The sequence below is a fragment of the Ceratotherium simum genome, chromosome 12 (genome assembly GCF_057802395.1).
Source record: "Ceratotherium simum simum isolate JZ-2026a chromosome 12, ASM5780239v1, whole genome shotgun sequence".
Lineage (NCBI taxonomy): Eukaryota > Metazoa > Chordata > Mammalia > Perissodactyla > Rhinocerotidae > Ceratotherium > Ceratotherium simum.
In genome coordinates, this window is record NC_141911.1 from 31,416,557 (window position 1) to 31,436,837 (window position 20,281).

General features: G+C 34.4%; 1 protein-coding gene across 2 annotated transcripts in view; it reads right to left on the bottom strand.

Moving 5' to 3' along the window:
- The window catches only part of RBM46 (RNA binding motif protein 46), a 46,919-nt gene that overhangs the window by 24,851 nt on the left and 1,787 nt on the right, over positions 1–20,281 (bottom strand). For both annotated transcript variants that reach the window (XM_014780176.2, XM_087437236.1), the window contains exons 2-4: positions 8,330–8,491; positions 6,711–7,178; positions 5,404–6,186 (exon numbers count right to left, since the gene is read on the bottom strand). In XM_014780176.2, the coding sequence (XP_014635662.1) occupies positions 5,404–6,186; positions 6,711–7,178; positions 8,330–8,480 (1,402 nt within the window). In that variant the 5' untranslated portion in view covers positions 8,481–8,491. The remainder of the gene's footprint in view (positions 1–5,403; positions 6,187–6,710; positions 7,179–8,329; positions 8,492–20,281) is intronic.

Sequence of the window (20,281 nt, forward strand, 5' to 3'; positions counted from 1 at the left end):
GGTAATTCTTGCAAAAGCAACTCTTGGTTTTAAACTATTTGAACTCAAATATGTATCTTGGTAGACATAAAAAATATGTCAAGTATTACTTTTGGTCATTCCTAAGATTTCTGACCATATTTTAAACAAAACCATAATTTGGGGGATAAAGGAGTCCTTAGAGCTCACCAAGTAAAACCATGATATTTTAGAGGTGAAGGCATGGAGGTCCACAAAGAGTAAATGATTCACTTGTCATTCCAAGGTCACAATTCACTGGTGGCTGAGACTACAGATTCTTGTACTTTTACTTGATTATAAGCTGTTTCTCTCACAGTACTAACTCCATAAAAATGATGGTCCATTAATACAAATGTTAGTAAGATAAGAATTATGAGTAATACCAGATGATGGTCTTCCAGAAAAAAATAGTAAGTTTCAAAAGGAATAGAAATACATTTTCATGAGCACTGGGCCCTAAGGGTCAAAGACACATAGTTGAGTTAATGGAATTTTCATCTCACCACTTGGTCATATGAAAACAAATGTATAAAATGTTAATGCTGATCCTACTTCTTATTTAACTAGGTGAATTTTAAAGCAAATTCAGCAAATTATTTTTGTTCTTTAAAATATCAGTTTGAAATATCATCAAAGTTAGATCTGCAATTAAAACTGGAAAGGAAAGAATAACTTTCTAAAAGTTATTATTTTTCTTCTAATTATTTATAATAATAAATTTCATTATAATACAACCATTATATTATAGTTACCCAAAGTGTCTCCTAAAATTATTTCTTAAATTTAGAAAAAAAACTGGAGATGGTTTCTCTTTGTTACAAAGCAGTTTATTGGCAATTTTTTTAGACTGAAATTTTATTTTTGCATTTCTGCCCATCAACCTGGAAATGATAGCTCATAAGAAAAAAAGCATCAATTATTTTTCTCATTAAAAAGTTTCAGAATAGTATACCTTCATCCTGCAGTGTCTTCTATTTCATAACTTTCAACCAACTTACAGTGATAACAAAAACCAAAACCTAATAATTTAAATGATATTCAAGCGATAGCAAACACAATGGCCATCATGCTTAGAATATATATATGCTAAATATTTTGCCACTCAAAGACCAGAAAAAATTAGAGTCTAATGATGTATGTCATTACAAAGTCAAATATGAGAAATAATATGCAACTCAGCCACAAAATGAATATTGAAAAAAGAAAGTACAGAAGATAATTAAAAAGATAAACATTCACACATTTTAAAATGATCCACACAAATCAGGATGGATTCATCTAGAAAAAGATTACTTGCTCAGAGGAAAAGCAAGTACAATTAACACAGTTGTACTAAAAAGAGACTTGCAAAGTTTTAAAAAGCAGGACTGATGAAATTTCAAATAACTCAAGTCCACAGCTTTTCAATTTCTAATTCTTAAAATCTGACTGAAATCACCAAAGCCAACACTATATAGAACTGTTTGCCATTAACCAACCACCATGCTATTTTTCTACTAGGTGTTTGCTCATGTTGTGCCCCTCTCTGCCCACACACTCTAGACTTACAACCCAGATCAGGCAGAGGTGTGCCTTCTTTTGTACTCCCAAAATAACCTATGCATAGAGTTTGTCTCTGCCTTCTTCAGTAGACTGTAACTCCTTAAGAGCAAAAACAATGTTCTATTTATCGTTAGCTCCCAATTGCTTAGGAAAGTACACTTAGCACAGGAAAGGCATTCAAAAAAGATTCAAAGTGCTCAAGAAAGAACATTTTAATTAAACTTCATCTGTCATGACCAAAATAACAGTACACAAGTCAGAAGAAATTAAACCGATGGCACAAGCTGGTTTGTGACAGAGGTTCTTCACCCGTTTTAAAGCTTTAGGTGGTCACACAAGTGAAAAACTACCACTTGCATCAGTATTACACAAACATAGAAATGAGAAAAGAAATGCCTTGCCTACAATTATTTGTTAATAAATTATTTAACAAGGTGAATTATCAACACACACTGAGGCTACCTCCCTCCTTCCAGTAAATATTCTCCAGGACTTTCTTCTTCAAAACTATAACTCTTAGGACTTTCCTCTGTCTCCTTGATTTTGCTTATTTCACTGCCAGGTGGTGAAGAATCCTCCAGAGGAAAGCAGTGGCAATATTGGAAGGCACGGATTCAAAACAGAGGCAAAGTTTTAGGAAAAGCAGGATTATTCACACTGATCATCTGATCCATTATTAAACAAGTACAAAATTATGAAATAGAAAAGGCTTACTTAAAAAGATGTGATATTGAATGACCCAAGATGTCTCCACACATCAAATATTTAGTGTAGACTCTATCTCCTAGCCCCCAAGTCTGTATTCTACCCATTAAACCCACTGAGAATCCGTCTTATTACAGGTTTCTAAATACAACCAGGTGATACACTTCTTATCCTACTGGTTGGGTGATAGTTCCCAATGAGGTTAGGGAAGTTATTCTATGACATTATGAAAGTAAACATAGTCTCTAACTTTGAAGTAAAAAAAATGAGGGTTCAATTTTGGCATTAACCCCAGCTTTCAGCTTTTCTTCTGATAGGGGTATTTTGCTTAAAATAGAGCTCACTTTAAATGGGACCAAAACACCCCAAAATATTTTAAAAATTGATTTTAAGGTACTGTATACCAAGAACTTCTGGGATTCTGGTAATAGGACTAAATGGTCACCAGAAGTAAATTCTCTGATTTCTAGTACTCATTTAGATGCCTGTTATCCCTTAAAAAAACTTCTATTTTCCTATTAACACCAATGATAGTCATTTAACTAAATAAGGTCAAATTTTTTCCTCTCTTATTTTCCAAATTTCAAAAATGGGCAAGATAATCCCAAAACAATAGAGCCAAAAGATTATTTAATACTTAATGAACTACACTAGAGGGACTCTGGGAACCAACCTCTCAAGACACCTCAGAAAAATTCAATGCTTGAAACATGTAAATATTTAGCAGGATATCAATAACACACTAGTGCTTCCCCTCTAAGAACACACCACTACCACCAACTGATCTCGACCCTGAACCATCCAATGAAACACCACAACTTTTATCTAAAGGAAATTGCACCTAAAAAGGCAACAACTCTTTAGAGCCCAGAGGCTCCAATGTTAACAGAAGGAAAAAGCAAGCCAGAACATTGCTACAACAATATTCAATTTATTCTTAACCTGCCATGTGGCAACATGCAACTTCCTGGTTGTCTATGGCTCCTGCCCCTACTTAATGATCTCTGAAGGCCTGACACTTGTTTTCTGATCAAAGATTCCTAGACCCCTGATCCCTAACTCATCCACTTCCCTGAATTCTCTCTCTTTCTCCTCAGTTGTCTCTAACTCAACCTTCACTCATATTTCTAGTCAATCACAGTAAGGATTTTTGTGTTACTGTCTATAATAAGGCCTAAGGCTTTGTATACTACATCCAAACAGGCCCTAGTGTTTAACTGAAATTTTTGGCTTATATTTGGATCTTAGCTCCTCTCTCTGATGGTGAATAGAAACTGAGAAAACATATAAAACATGAACTGCTCAATTTTTTATTATAAGCACCTTTGATGTAAGGTTGATAAAATCTGAAATAGAGACTAAAGCAGACTGCCTGTGCCCTCTAAAAATTTCATTTACTGAAATGAATTTTATTCCTAATTAACATAATCAAGTGGAGAACACTGTACCTGAACAGGGGTTTTCTTTGGGAACTACAGGTCAGTATGCATTAACCATGGCCCAAAGACTCAAGTAAAAAACATCTTAATAATTGAATTAAAAGCTGATGAAAAACCTCTGGTTCCACATAACATCTGATCTTCTTTATGGGATAACAAGATAGTCAAACCATGTCTAAACAGAAAAACTGACATAAAATAAACAAAGAAGACTATGCTTTAAGAATCTTGGAAATTTAAGTTAAATTTGTAAAAGAAATAAGTGGGGATAGAAAAAAAAAAATGTTTCAGCATTATCACATTAGATCAGACACAAGTACCCTGGGAAAATCTTGCTCAGCAACTAATTACCTATATATATTTCACTCCAAAAGAATAACTTGACCCATTTTTCTCTCAGAACCCTAATTTGAATAGTTTGCTACACACCTAATTTTATTTTTAACTTATATTATCTTTATTAAAAGAAAAATGGAAGGCTTCTATTTTGTGCATTAATGGAAACCCTATCTAAGAATTTATTAACTTAGATGATTATAAAACTGCCAAATATTTCCAAACTAATAATTGAGGACACTACTGAAAAGTTTCTTTGAGGGGAACCCTACCTTTAGCCCCAAAATTCTGACCAGCTCTCCAAATCAGAATCTCCTAAAAATATTCATAATACCATGATGGATAAGCAAGTCTACACAATGTATAAAAATTCCTCTCCCTTTTGTCAATGTTTTTCCTTTTTGACTGTCTTCTCTTAACAAATTTGAGAATATCAATTTTAAATAGATATAAGCTTCAGTAGTATGGTTATGCAACCATATAACAAATCAATTTTAAGCTAAGAGTTTGACAAATATAATCAAGAAACAATTACAATCCTTAACAAGAGACCTTTCTTCTTTACTGTTGATTTTCAAGAACCTACTATTCTTCTAATAAATATTTTGGGCACAAAGTAATCACCAACTGAAATCTATAACTGCATTAAAAAATAGAAAAATGGGGGGGGCAGGGAGAGGGCTAACATAATAGTAAAAAACAGGCAGCAGGAAAACATCAGAATGATAGTACATCTCTTCCTTCACAATGACAAATATTTAGTTACCATACGGCCCAAAGCCTTTCTTAATTATCCCTCAAATCCTTTAGAGAAACTTACTTTTTTTTAAAGCATGAAATTAAAGAAGAGAATGGTCATAAACATCTCTGAATGATGCTTTTTGTCTTTCATGAGTAATAATAACAAATTTCCAGATTGGTGAGCATAAGGCTGTGTCTACACACGACCCATCTGAAATGCCTCTGATTTTACCAACTCTGTATCCCTGACCCCAAAAAAGATTATCATCTAGACTTCACCAAAGATGCAGGGACATTTTCATAAATTGGTTTAAGTAACAAATCTTGTAACACATATAGAAATTATTATTCCAAATGAGGATTAGTCATTACAAAAACAATAAATTAATGAAACAGGATCATGAACTCTAAAGTAAATCAAAATCAAATTTTCCCCTAAGTAACATTTAAAAAGCTTAATATAGGAAGATTATACAAGAGAAAAATCTCAACCAAATTTACCATGAATTCATAAAATTGAGGTTAAATGTATGTTAAATATTTACACTAATGTTGAGTTCAAAATAATTTATATATAATCTATAATAATATTTCCTAATTTCATATTCTACAGTATTATCTAAAGTATTTTTAAACTTACCCAAATGAAGTAATGTAAACTGGGCTGCCAGTTCCTTTGCATCTTCTAATGTAGTACAGAGTTTGTCTGGCATGAAGTAACTCTGGGATCCATTTGCAATAGCAGGAATAACGATTTTATACACCAAGAGTACTTTCCCATCTTGACTTGTTGTTGAATATAAATAATATTCTGGTGGTGCCCAATTATTTTTGTTGCAGTAATAATCCAAATGCATTACTGCAGAATTGAAATGACTGGATTTTAAAGAGTACATACTAATTGGAGTAAGCTTTGTTCCAGGAAAAAATGGATAAGTGCATCTTTCAATTTCAGGGGGGCTTGGGCTATGCTGACCATTGAGACGAGCTGGAAGAGTTGGGGGCTTGCCTACAGTTTTTGGATGGCTCTCTTCTTTGTTAGCAAACACAATCAGGTTTTCAGAATTGGGGCTAATCTGACCGTTAAGATGCTGTCTCCAAGTGTTTTCTTTATTTACTGGTTTTGCCAGTGTTACCTCAATACTTGCTCCATCAATGCATTTTCCATTCATAACAGACATAGCAGCCACTGCATCTTCTCGGTTGAAAAAGTGAACAAAAGCATAATCTCTAAGTTTCTTTACTCGTTCAACTGCACCAGGTTTGAATTTATTGAATTCTGCTTTAATTGTTTCCTCTGTAGTTGAGATCATTAAATTTCTTACATAGAGAACTTTAACTCTCTGCATGGTTTCCTCATCAACCTCTTTCTCTGGGTCAGCCCAATCTACCTGAATGGTATGGCCCCACAGTTGGAATGTTCCTGTAAAAAAGAATAAATTCATCTGAAGATAATTAAAGCAAATAAAAGTCAAAAACTGTTAAGAACACTGTTTCTGCAAAGAAGCAGAAACTCAAATACATATCAATATATTTGGTTAAGCAATAGCTTCCTACTCATACGAAAGTTTTTACTAAGGTAAACCTAGCCAGAACTTATGGTAGAGTTAATTTTAAGAGTCAACAGAACAAATATACTTCAAAGATAGACTTTTATTAGAAGAATTAGGTACTATCCTTTGGATTTTTCAAACTATGATTAACAGCTCAGAAAAAGTATATACATTCAGTAAATCAGTAAATTAATATAAATAATGACTCATTTTATAGGAACTACTTCTTGTCTTTCAGAATCATTTGATTTATGTTACTTCCTTACTCAAACAATCTTTATTCCTCTTTAAAGGCATTACATATATTCATATCTTGATCTATGAGATACTGTCATTCTTCCATATTTATAACAAGTTTAGTATGAAAAAATAACCTTTAAAAGGATAAGTTTACCTGGAATTAGTTTCCTCCTAGCCATAGCAGCAGCTCTGTGAGATTCATATTCAACAAATGCAAAACCTCGATTTTTGGTCTTATCAGTTGCACTTGGATAAACAATGACATCTACAACTCCTTCTGTAACTTTCTTCATTTCATCCAAAATTTCTTCTTTCTTCTTTTCCTTGGGAATAGCTCCAATAAATAATCTGCAATTATCCAAGCTTACACACACACCAATAAACTTCCCTGGTCGAATCTCATAATTATTAAGAATTCTGATGGCTAACTGGGCTTCTTCTTTTGTAGTGTACATCACAAAAGCATAGCCTCGATTTTCACCACTAAACTCCATCATAAGTCGAAATTCATATATCTTCCCAGCTCTTTCAAATACAGGAACTAACTCATCTTCATACATATCACGAGGTATTTTTCCTACAAAAACTTCACAGCCTCTAGGTGGAGGTGGACCTTCCCAACCTGAAAGACAAAAATAGACAGATAAATTCTAATAAGATATTCATATTCACAATTTAATCACTCATTCATTCCACAAATTTACTGTGAGCCTCCTATGTGCCATGCACTATTCTAGGCGTTGTGGATACAACACTGAACAAAATAGAAGCCTCTTCTCTCATGAAGCTTTTATTCAAAAGAAAACAGAGACAATGGGTGATAAGTGCTATGAAGAAAAATAAAGCCACAGAAGGGTGATATCTTTGGTAGAGTAGTCAGGTCAATCTTCTCTGAGCACATGAAGTTTAAGCAGAGACCTGAATGAAACGAGGGAATGAGCCTTGAGGATGCATCAAGAAGAAAAACAAGTGCTTTATGTGTTAAAACAACACAGAGCACACAGGACGACACGGCTAACGTGCACTTGAGGGAGGAGTAAAGAGGTAGGTGATGTGGCCACCAATGTAGCTAGAGGCCAAGATTTTATTTTAAGCCTGACAGAAAGTTAACTGGAGGGTTTTGAGCAAAGAAATTGCACTGGCTATTGGTAGAAAGACAAAACATTTTCTCTATTTACCTGTGTGCATCTGGCTTGCATCTAGTATAAAAGCTACTCCTCTACTCACTGCTCTTTCCAATTCCTCCCAAAACCACCTTCCCTTTAACAGCTAGAGTACCCTTTTCCCCACTGATCCAATCCTGACTTCTTTCTAAACCCAACCCAACTTCTTTCTCAACTGCTTCTTAAACCAAAGGCAGAGTTTAAAAAAATGTGAGGGTAAGACATGTGTAACATATATAATCTACCTCTTTTCCCTCATGACAGTAAAAATTACTGCTAAGCTCTTAAAGCAGTTACAAGGAAAGAGCTATTGTTTGGGATACCTGTGGAGATGTACACCTAACGGAATTAACCACATTAAAGATTCCGTTTTTCTGAACATAAACAAATCCACACCCAGGGACCAGCCCAGTGGGGTAGTGGTTAAGTTTGCATGCTCCACGTCAGCGGCCTGGGGTTCATAGGTTCAGATCCCTCAAACCTACACACCACTAGTCAAACCATGCTGTGGTGGCGTCCCACATACAAAATAGAGGAAGACTGGCACACATGTTAGCTCAGGGACAATCTTTCTCACCAAAAAAAAAAAAGAAGAACAACAAATCCACACCTGGAGGAGGACCACCAAATTTCCTTTGCCCATTTTCTTGAACCATGTTGTAACCAGTCTTTTCCATCAAAGCAAGTAACGCTGCTTCATTCTGAGTACCAGTTCGGACTTTACCGCATCCATTTGCTCCATCTATATTTTCTTCATTCATGGTTGCACTTCCTAAAACAAAGTTTAAAAACAGTGTTTATCACATGGAGCACCAGGAATCTATGAAGCATTTCTTTGGGTTGCAAGAAACCAAAGATAGTTGTGGGCACTACATTTGGTAATTACTGTTGTCCTGCCCCCAAAATTCGTCTCTACAGTGGAAGCCAGAAACTTCTTTTAATGTCACTGATGAATTAATAAGCAGTACCTTTAGAAGCCCTATGCTACAAGAAATGGAAGTGAAAGTGAAAAAGAGAAAGGAACAACAGAAAAAGAGTGGGAAAACAGAAGCGAAAGGGAGTTGGAGAAGAAAACAGAAAGCAGGAGTAACAAAATAAATATACTACCATCAATGAATATACATGATCACCGCCAATCTATACAGCACAAGGTTTACATTATTTTATCATACAGGCCAACTGGATTTTTCTGTCCCTTATACTTGTCAGATACATGTAACCTGATGCCAATACTGCTCATGCTGTCAGCAATCCTCAAGAGCTCTACCAGTTACCAGAAATTAAATAGATGCCTGGAATAAGTAAACAGAGCTTCAAATTAGCCCCTGTTCCTATCAACTGGAGAAGTTACTAGAGAGAGCAGGAATCAAAACCACTTGTTCTCTGAGCAGAAACAGGAGCTACTGTGATTTCCAACTAGCATCAGCTTAAGAAACTCACATCAATGGTTGGGCAGGAGCTTGGGAAGAGCTGAGATCTATGTTGACTACTGTATATAAAAATGTGTTTTTTTTTTTTAAATGAACTTATTTACTATATCCCCAGGCTGACAGAAAAATCACACTGATCCTAAAGTTCAATACTGTGATTTATTCTGTTTCTTAATTTTATGTCTCATTTGATGTTACCACAAACAAATACAAAAATTAAAATCCACAGTATGGGAAATGTACTGGGAAAGCTATTCTGGGTTTCAATACAACTTTCCTAATTATAAATGGAAACCAAGTCATTGTAGCACAGCATTTTACAAAGTATGAAAATTTCAACCACAGCACCTCAATTTCAGACTTAGCTCTGCCACTTCCTAGCCCTGCAAGCTTGGGCAACTTATTCAGTTTCCTTACACCTAGTCTTTTCATTTGTAAAAGAGGAGTACCAATACAAGTTATCACAAGGTTGCTGTCAGGATTAAACGAGGCAATGCACGCAAAAGGCTTGTTGAAATTACATAAGGCCAAATCAAGGTTAGTTTTGATAAATACTAGAGAATAGCGCATCTTAATTGTTCATGCACCTGTATTGTTGACAAAGGCTGCACATTTTTTGTTTTGGTTGTTCTTTTTTTTCCAGAAACACTTTTCATTTTCTCAAAGGTGGAGGAGTGGGTGTGACGTGGCAGATACATACCTAGGGAAGAGGGGATAGAGGATAGGAGTGGAGAGGACATCACCAAAGAATCACTGCTCTAGAGTAAGCGGAAGTGTTCCTGCACTTATCCTCACTAGTACCTAGTACAGCACAGTGGCTCAGCAGCCAGACTGCCTAGATTCAAATCCCTTCTTTTCACTTACTAGCTACATAATTTTAAGTAAGTTATTTAGCGCCTCTGTACCTGAATTTCCTCATCTGTAAAATGTAAATAACAACACTGCCTATATTGCAGTTTTTATAAATATTAAATCAGTTACCTATTATTAAAAAAAAAAAAAAAAACCCTCCAGGACACATTTTTTGGCCTTGAACACAAATACTAATTTTTATGTATATATTGGAACCTTCAAATCATTAAATATCTGCAAATAACTATAGCTTAGAATCTAGACATTCAATTTATCTTTAGGTAATTGATTTCAGAACAAAACTGTGACACCAGATAGAGGCTGAGAATAACAATTATAAGAGATTCAGTTTATTTTGTAGGCTTATTATAAACGCCAGGGAATTTCTATACATTATCTATTTCTAGTCTCTCAACTACTGGAAGGGAGTCAAAACCTTGCTAAAAGAAAATCATTTCCACAGATGAAAAAACCGAGGCTAAGAAAGATAAATTATCCAAGATCACAGAGCCACGAAGTGGCATAGACAGAATTCAAACCTAGGTCTGCTTGATCTCAAACATCTCCTCCTGCCAACAAAATGATTTTGACATACTTTTTGCCACAATGTCATCTTAAAAAGTCCCTCAAGGAACAAAGAAGCCCCCCAAATTAACTTTTATGCAACTAAAATATTCAGAAATTATAAATTGATATATTAAAATTAGGTGAACTCTAAAGTACTTCCCCAGTTTTAAAATATCTGAATTTCTCTGAGTGATGATGAATATAGCTACAAATCCATATCATATACACCACATACAATCTTTTTATAATCTTTAAAGCTCCTTCCAAGCTGTTACAGTGCATCCAATGAAGTAATTCTGAAGAAAACAAGGCAAGAAAGTAGTTCACACATGCAGTTTCTGCCATGGATCTCATTTCCTTAAACTCAGTAGCCCAGTTTTCTTTATTAAGCTAAGATTCATTTATCAAACTGCCTAATGAACGTAAGTATTGAGAATGGGATGCTCAATAGGCATCTTGAACTCAACACATCCAAAACTGAATGTCATTTTATCTTCCAAACCTGTTCCTTCCTATTTTAACCTCTCTCCATCAATTCATCCATTCAAACAATAAATGGCACCACAACCATACTCACTCTCCTCCAAACTGTCACAACCAGAAACTTGGAAGTTAACCCAGAGTCCTTCCTTTGACTCATAGCTAATTAGTCACAAAGACCTGCTTAGTTTACCTTCTAATATCTCTGGAAGTCAGTCTTTCCCTGTCTACCCCTACAGCCTGTTCTCAATTATTTCTTACTTGAATTAGTACTAGGTTCCTAACTGTTGTTCCAGGTTTTAGTCTTGGCCCTTCGAACAAATCTCTACAAAGCTGTCAAAGTGATATAAAATATATCTGATTATCTTAAACTTCTACTACAAATCAAAACTAAAGGGAAAAATGAGTAAGTTTATTTTTTATTCTTTAGAATCAAGGCCCTTCTAAAAAATAAACAAAAAAGCCTCAAAAGAAAATATTACCTGATTATTTTTGCTACATAAATATTAACTATTTTGGAAGGCAAAAAAATGCCACAAAATTAAGACAGAAAATTACAAACGGGAAAATGTCTGCAACAAACAGAATAAAAGGCTAATTTCTTTAAATTATTAAGAGTGGCATGATGTCATAATTAAGAGCAAACTCAGGTACCTAAATGACTGCTTAAATGTGAATCCTGGTTCTCCCCCCTTACCAGCTGTGACTTTGGGCAAATTTGGCCTCAGTTTACTTGTCTCTAAAAAGTGGAAAGCAATAGTTTCTACCACACGGTTGTTGCCAGGATTAAGAATAAAGGGCTTAAAATAGTATTTTGCATATCAGCACTATAAATGTATTTACTATATAATTTATAATAAAACAATATATAATTAATATTAATTTCTAATAAAAGAATAGTATTCTCTAATGAATTGATTAATAAAACAGTAAGAAAAACACAAATTGAAGACCAAGGACTGTAAACTCAAATTCATTCATTTGTTAAACAAAGGTTTATTAGGCACCAACTGTGTACCAGGCACTATTCTTCACATCTAGGATACACCCGTAAATAAAAGACCAAAAATTTCTCCCTCGCATAGCTTATACTCCAGGCAGGAAAATAAATGATAATAAAAGTAATAAGTAAATAATATATGTTAAAAGGTAATAGTGGGGGCAAAAAGAACAGGAATTGGGCACATGGGTGGGGAGAAGGCTGGCAGGAGAAGACTGTGCAATTTTAAACAGGATAACCAGTATAGGCCTCACTGAGACGGGGACATTTGAGCAAAGAATTAAGGAACCTAGCCATGCAGTTACTGTGGAAGAGCATTCCACATAAATGGAAAAATGACGACAAAGGCCCAAAGGTAGAAGTGTGCATGGAACATACAAGGTACAGCAAGGGGACCAGTATGGTAAAGCCAGGGGGAGAACAGTAGAAGATGAAGTCAGCAAGGCAACAAGCTGCCACATCACACAGACCTTGAAAGTCAGGTAATGAAGGACTTGAGCTTTTAAATGAGTTAAATGAGAAGCCACTGTAGATTTTGAGCACAGGAGTAATATGATCTTTCATTTTAAAAGGATTATCTTGTATCGTATGGAGAAGCCAGTAAAAGAGCAAAGGTGGAAGCAGGGAGACCAATTACAAGACCAAGACTAAAATTCAGGTGAGAGATGATGGTAGCATGGACCAGAGAGGTTGAGGCGGAGGGGAAAAGTAGTAGTCTCTGATATGAGATATATTTTGAAGGTATATCCAATAGAACTTTCTGACAGCTCAGATACGGATTGTGAGATAAACAGAAAAGTCAAGGATAACACCAAAGTTTTGGCCTGAGCAAAACTTTCTGCTTCTCCCTGAGAAGCACAGAGGTGAAGAAGGCTGAGATAGAACAGTTTTTCAGGGTAAGATCAGAGGTCAGTTTTGGATATGTTAAGTATGAGTATCCGCTAAACGACCAACTCAAATGCCTACAAGGCTCTGGCAAGAAATGTTTAATGAGTGGAAAGGCCAAGTATAAGCCTCTAAGAAGTGTTATGGACTTGCTTAACTAGAAAGCCCACGCATCTGAAAAGGGCAGCAGCTACTCAACTCTAGCAAACTGTTACAATAAGGAAATTCAGTTTTCCCAGTTATGCAAAATTTTCCAACCTATCAAGAAAAGCCAAAAACTGCAGATTTTTAGGTGAAATCTCTCAATTTTTAAAATTTGAGAGCCAAAGAGCCACATTTACATACTAAAACTGCAAAGCTACATAATATATGTCATTTCCATTTACATGTGCAGATACTCACAAGCATAAAAATGGCACCACTAAAAAGTAATCTGGTGAGAAATTATATTCAAACTCAGTCCAGGGTATATTTTAGCTCCAAATCCCAATTCAAAAACTTAATGAGTCAAATTCTCACAACTCAGTTCAATTCTCTCCACATTTATTGAATGTTTTCTATGTCCAAGTCACTTGACTGGATTTTCAGTTATACTGATGACCCTAAGGGGTAGAACTGCAACCATGGGTGGATAGTGCCAGGGACAGAGTATGCCTCAATATAACCTACTAAGCAAAGAGAAGTGCACAAAGTTGGAGAGGCTGCCACAGAAGGTAGCTGCCGGCCAAATGGAAGTATTCAAACATGGGCTGGACATGCTGTAGAGATTCAAGCAAAGGGTGCATTGCTGGAACATATGGCTTTTAATATCCCTTCCAAAATTTAGTACAAAGACAGTTAAAGCACAGACCCTGCCTTAAAAAGACTTACAATCCAGGAAATAGTAATGCCATTGTCATCCAGTTAGGTGTCTTCTATGTTTTAAGCCTGCATTTTAGAGAGTAATAGCTCTACAAGAGGTTCATGGTTCCTTGAAAATAGAGTATTGCATGGCGGAAAAAAAAAACAAACTGGAAATTAATTCAATTATAAAAACAATAACAAACACTGTACAGACCAAACAAAACACCTACAGACTTTCTATGGTTTAAACTCTGGGCTGCATGAGGGCAGAAATCCCACCTGCCTTCAACACTTTCCCTATTATCCACCATAGGGCTTGGTAAACAGTAGGTACTCAATAATTATTTGTTGGATGAAGAGCCTAAGAGAAAACTGAGAAAAATCCTTAACAGGACTTCATATAATGTTGGCAGGTATCCATTAAATTGGAATTATCTTTTTAGAGGGAAATTTGGCAATATTTATCAAAATCTAATATGTACATTTACTTAGTAATTCAATTCTGAAGAAATTAACCTACAGATATAGTTATACAATTATACAAAGATATATGCACAAGCACGTTCACTGAAATAATGTATATAAAAGCAAACATCTAGAAAATATCTAGTTGTCTACCAATAGAGAACTGATTCAAAAAGTATGGTATAACTACACAATGAAATGTTATACAGCTGTTAAAGAATGGCATAGATCTGTACATGCTGATATGGAAAAATATTCAAGAAATATATGAGAAAAAGTAAGTTCGAGAACAATACATTTACTATAATACCAACAGTGTGTTTTGTTTAAAGATATACATTCACAGATGTTTATATGTATAGGCATACAAAAATTCTGGAAAAATTCACAAGGAACTTTAACAGTCATTATCATTGGTAAGTAGGAATAAGGAGTCAAGGGACCTTAACTTCTCACTTTTCTGTGAATATCAAGAGCATGTGCTACTTGTACTAAAAGCAAAAAGCCCTTTCAGGGGTTTCCTGCTATTCCTTAAAGATAAAATCCAAGCTCTTTAAAAAGTCATAAAGGCCCTTTGATAATCTGGCCCAGCCTACCTCTCCAACTTCATTTCTTACCATATGTGAACAACAATACTTATCTATTTGCAATTTCTCAAATGTGCCATGTTCTCATATACCAGCTTTTGCGTAGGTTGTTCCCACGGGCCTTCCTTTCTTTGCCTTTCCCACTCCTAAAATTTTCAAGGAAAACCCTCCCTTCTCAATGTACATTAGGTATTCCTTTGTTTGTACTACTATCACAGAACCCACCTCAGAGTGCTGGACTGTCAATCCCCTCCACCTCCTCTTTCCCAGCCCCGCCAGGTATCAAGTAGGGTCTAGTCTTTTATTTTCAAATTTCTCCTGGGCATATGATAAATGTTCAATGAATGAGAAAGGGACGGAGGGACACTGTGATTTAACTAAAAATAACAGACCTGGGTGAGAAAAGACCTGAGTCTGGTTCCTAGTCAAGAGACCTTTGACAAATCACTTTACAACTTTTACCTTTACTTTCCTAATCTGTGAAATTGCATTTTATGTTTATTTCTGTATTCATTTATTTAGCACATTATATACCCTGCATGATGACAGGCACTTTATAAGCATTACTTCATTTAGTACTTATAATAACCCTGTGAGATAAGTATGAATCTTTTCCATTTTAAAAATAAGCTGAGACTGAGATAAAGTCACAATGCTAGTAAATTGGTAGATTAGATTCAAATCAGAGACCTGTCTGCCTAAATATTGGGCTTCTAAACCCCTACTTTATGTTACTTTCATTTTAGATATTTAATACTCTGAGGTCTCCAAAATGTGATGTGATTTGCCTGAAGTCACATAACTTAAAAATTGCAACACCAGTACCTGAATCCAAATTTTTTTCACAATAGCCTTTTTTAAACAAAATTACAACTAATCAATTATTCATGCCTTCTTTGAAAAACTATAGTATAATTTAAAAAAATAACAATAGCACTATGTATTAACTTAGAGGGAAAAAGATCCATCAACAAACACTTTTTGGAAAACCTCTAATAAAATAAAATAATTCACATTTATTAGAGACCTTAAAAATCATCTAACTCAACTACCCACCTGATGTTTGCATCTTCTTTATAATATTGCTGCAAAGCAGTCATCCACCTTATTGTGGAATTCTTACAAGAAACTCACTACCCTCTAGAGTAGGTTAACTTTGGTTAAATCTTTAAGAAAGTTCTTCCTTATAATGGTTCATACTCTCTTTCCTTGTAACTTTCATATATAGACCCTGATTTTATCCTTCTAGCCAAACTGAACATGCCTCTTTCATATAACTGCATTTGAAAAGCCATTCTCCTCTTCTGCAAGCTAAACATTACCAGTTCCTTTAACTCAATATTTCCTAACATGATGTTCCTTAGAAAATTATTCCAGGAGCTATTAACAGGCCTCAAAAATGTGTTCCATGACTAAACACATCTGAGAACCACTATACCTCCCCTCTCTTAAGAGTATCACAATAAACATCAGCATATTTAAGGTCATGAAAAGTTTCAGTTAAAAACAAACCTTTTAGCTTGGTTTAATTCGGTGTTTCTCAAACACTTCAGCATGATACCCTAATTTTCCTTGGTATCTTTATTAACTTTCTACAGAACCATTTAGAAAATGCTGCATTAACTGCTTCTTACATGATACAGTTTCATGCTCCCTCACTATGTCTCTTTTTCCTTTGAAAGCACGGTAGCCAAAACTGAAAAGTCTACTGACACAGAGAAAGACTACATTTTCTACACAGCTGCATGATACTAATGGTTCAAATTAAGCACACTGTCAACAAAAAAAACAAATCTGCCCTAGCCTATATCGAGTAGCCAGATTTCAGAATCATACTGAACTTCATCTTATTAGATTCAATCCACCAGTTCTTCCTACCCTCTCCTCTGATCTTTCACCCACTTATGTCCCATCCATGAAATGGCCTAACTTATCCCCCTTTTCCAAGACATAACTTTCATATTTGCAAGCTTAATTAAGAGCTATCCTTCCAAATATAATCAAAAAACATCTTAAAACTGCCCTAGTCTGACCAGTGAATTGTAATAGGATTCCAAATAGTCTTAATATAGTCAACTTCTTAAGTTGTCTTAAGAACTTATTGTCTTAAACAGTCAACATTCTGTTGTCCTTGTAATGAGATAGAATATTCACTCATTAATACTATTTGGGCCCTGCTAATTCATTTTAAAAATGTATTTACATTTGAAGAACAGATGCATGTGATTTAATTCTTAAGAAACTTTTTTTTTTAAATAATAAAGCTACATGGTAAAGACCCATCTCCAGAGAAGGTAAAAAGCTGTTCAGCTTTTCCTCAATTCCTCCTTCCATGTTCATTTCATCACAGCAGGTATTGTCTCAATTTGCTTTACATCACTTTTAGATTCTTTTAATTTAATGGCCTCACATTAAATTATTAATGGCAGAATTAGGAAATAGGAAAGAAGTCTGATCAAGGGAAAAGTCTTAAGTCTATACTATCAGCTGTGTAGCTTACATTATACCTCAGGAAAGTATTTATTTATGTGACATCAAATCCAATAAATAAATGTATTATTAATAGATTTGATACAAGAGATAAGGTACTCTTTGATAATGAGAACCATTAATGAGATAAAGATTAACCAAAGCAATTTTCAGGCTTCCATCTTTTAAAAAAATGTAATGTTTTTCTACCATCATTCTTTTAAAATTAAAAGCATTTTAAATGATATAATTACCTTTCTCCATTTATTTTTACTCTAGGTTTTGCCCTTATACCATCACTGACGATTTTATAGTAAGAAAATATCAGAATTGCAAGTCTACCTTAGACCACTTCCAATTTTATACATAGGAAAACCAAGAGCAAATAAGGTAAGAGACTTGCTTAAGGTCATAAAACTAGCAATTGAAAAGACCTGGGACTCAAACCCAAAGAGATTTATAAACTCTGGCTCTCTTCCATAATTTAGTCCACAGGGACCTTAACATCCCACAGGACACATCAGACTGGCCCATTTCACTAATACACTGATACAATGTGGAGTATAGGAAAGTGTGAGATTTATATTTTTTAAACACGCCTCAGGAAAAAGGATGAGGAAAAAACTAAGATTCCAGTTTTAGTACATTACCTTTCATATGCTATTTACTGCCTATAAAAGCAATAGATAAACATGGCTTCTGCTTCCATTTTATCCAAAATGTAGAACTGAATTTAATTAATAAATAGGACCTTTTTCTTACTGTAATTCATAGCTTGCTCTAAATGGCTAATTTCTGCAACCCAAACCATCCCTGCAATTACCTTACAGACATATATTTTGGGTTAATCCATATACCTAAAGTTGTATTTTTAAAGATACACCAGTCCCCACATTAAAGACTCTTCTTACTAGAGAATGACTAGAAACATATGCTAAATTTAGTACACTTCAAGAAATATCAAAATATTACAAAAACTTGAAATTACAGCAGTATAAAACAAACTGGAGAGTCACCAATCTCATACTCTCTCTAGAGAAGAATGTGTCCTTATCTTAAAGTCTCCAAAACAAAAGTAACATATACACATCTCATTCACAATTAAGAAAGTTTAAAAATATCTAACTTGAACACCATACTTAATTTAACCAAAATACATTTCTAAAAGAGAATTCAAGAACCTCAACTAGAGAATTACAAATCAAATCTAAAACAAGCATACAATATCTTTATAGTCATTCTAAAACATTCCAGAACGAATCTGAGAATTACCAAAATTCCAAGGAGGCAGAGCAGTCCTATACGCTATGACAAAGCTGACATACCAACTGAAGCTTCCAGGCTCAATTAGTCCTCTGCCACTTTCAGCTGTGGATTCACATTCCAAAGTGTTCTATAAACTTTTTTCCTTACCCTGCCGACCCAAGGAATCTGAGTAAAGGAAGGAGGGTCCTGAGCAAGAGAATGACATAAATCGTTCATGCAAAAAAAAAGGTGGGAAGAGTAGATTAGAATTTTAAAAGTACCATATACAAACTCTAGCTTTCATAGGTAAATCTTTTTTCCTAAAGTTTAGACTTTCAAAGATTCCTCTCCAGCTCAGTTTCAAAAGTAAAAGAAGAAAAAAAGAAAAAAGCTGACTAAGCTATAAAGTAGAAGACCAAGATAGCATAGCTAATCACAGGATAGACACTCAAGTAGCAATTTGAATCAAGCCTTCACCTTTAAATGCTAACTATATGTTCATTGAGTGTAACCATCTTAATAAGCTAACAAAAATATAAATTTTCAAATTTGTACTGCCCTTTCAAAATAATATATGAAAAAAATGACAAGCACAATTTTAGCAAAATATAAATGAAAATTAATCATTTATCTAAAGGAGTTTGTGTCAGCTGTGTTCAAACTACTTAAATTGAAACTATCTTCTGAATTACTGGAAAAATTTATGAAGTTCTGAAAATGAACATTTTATTAGTTTTACTACACTTTTTAAAAACTAAACAGTGAAAACACATTAATTTTTAAGGTATCAGAATACTTTATAGAAAGCACATTAGATCTTTATAGCATTCCTTAAATGACATGTATTAAAGTCCTGATTTGTTAGTTCAGTTGTTATCCAGTATAGTGCACTGAGACATGGTTGCCAGGGTAACGGAGGTTTTTTTACTGGTAACTCATTTTAATGACAGCACTACAGCGACATGGTTGGAAAATGAGACGGATTAATCAAAAGTATATGGATATGTAAGTCTAACATTATTTCAAAATAAAAGAGTATAGATGGGTCAGTTCAATTCCATTTTAAATTATTTTTATTAAAGAATGAGAGCTCATTTTTTTCCTAGAAGGTAAAATATATAATGCATAAGAAGTTTTATTTTAGTATTAGGTATTTCACAACCTCTAGTAATACTGTGGAGGGAAAGTTCAATTTAGAGACTTAAAACTTGAACTATTTAAAAAAATAATTGTAAGTAAATTTTTTTAAATATTGCTTTGAACACAAAAGTGTAACACATTCTTAGAACTTAGGATAAAGATATCTAAAACAGAACCAAAATTCTTGTACACTACCACAAAATAGTACACTATTCCTTACATAAGGTCTTCTATAACCTGTCATGTGAAATCTGTGACAATCTGAACATAAAGATCACATTTTCTTCCCTCATTTTCTTGCTTCACCAACCGTCAGGTAGTAAAATAAAATGGGAAACAACACTCAGCATTTATATGCAAATCTGGACAGATTTTACACCAATTATTTGATTTCTAGTCACAAACCCTCCTTAAACCCACATGTCTAAGTTTCCTAACAACAAAAATGCCACCATTAAAAACATGAGGCTTAATTTCAGTCCACAAATTAGGCTTATTCTTGTTGTTGATAATTCTTACTCCATAATATATCCAGTAATATGCATGATTATATTTCAACTGTTCACATGTATTATACGTTGGCAATTATGTTCAAGTCC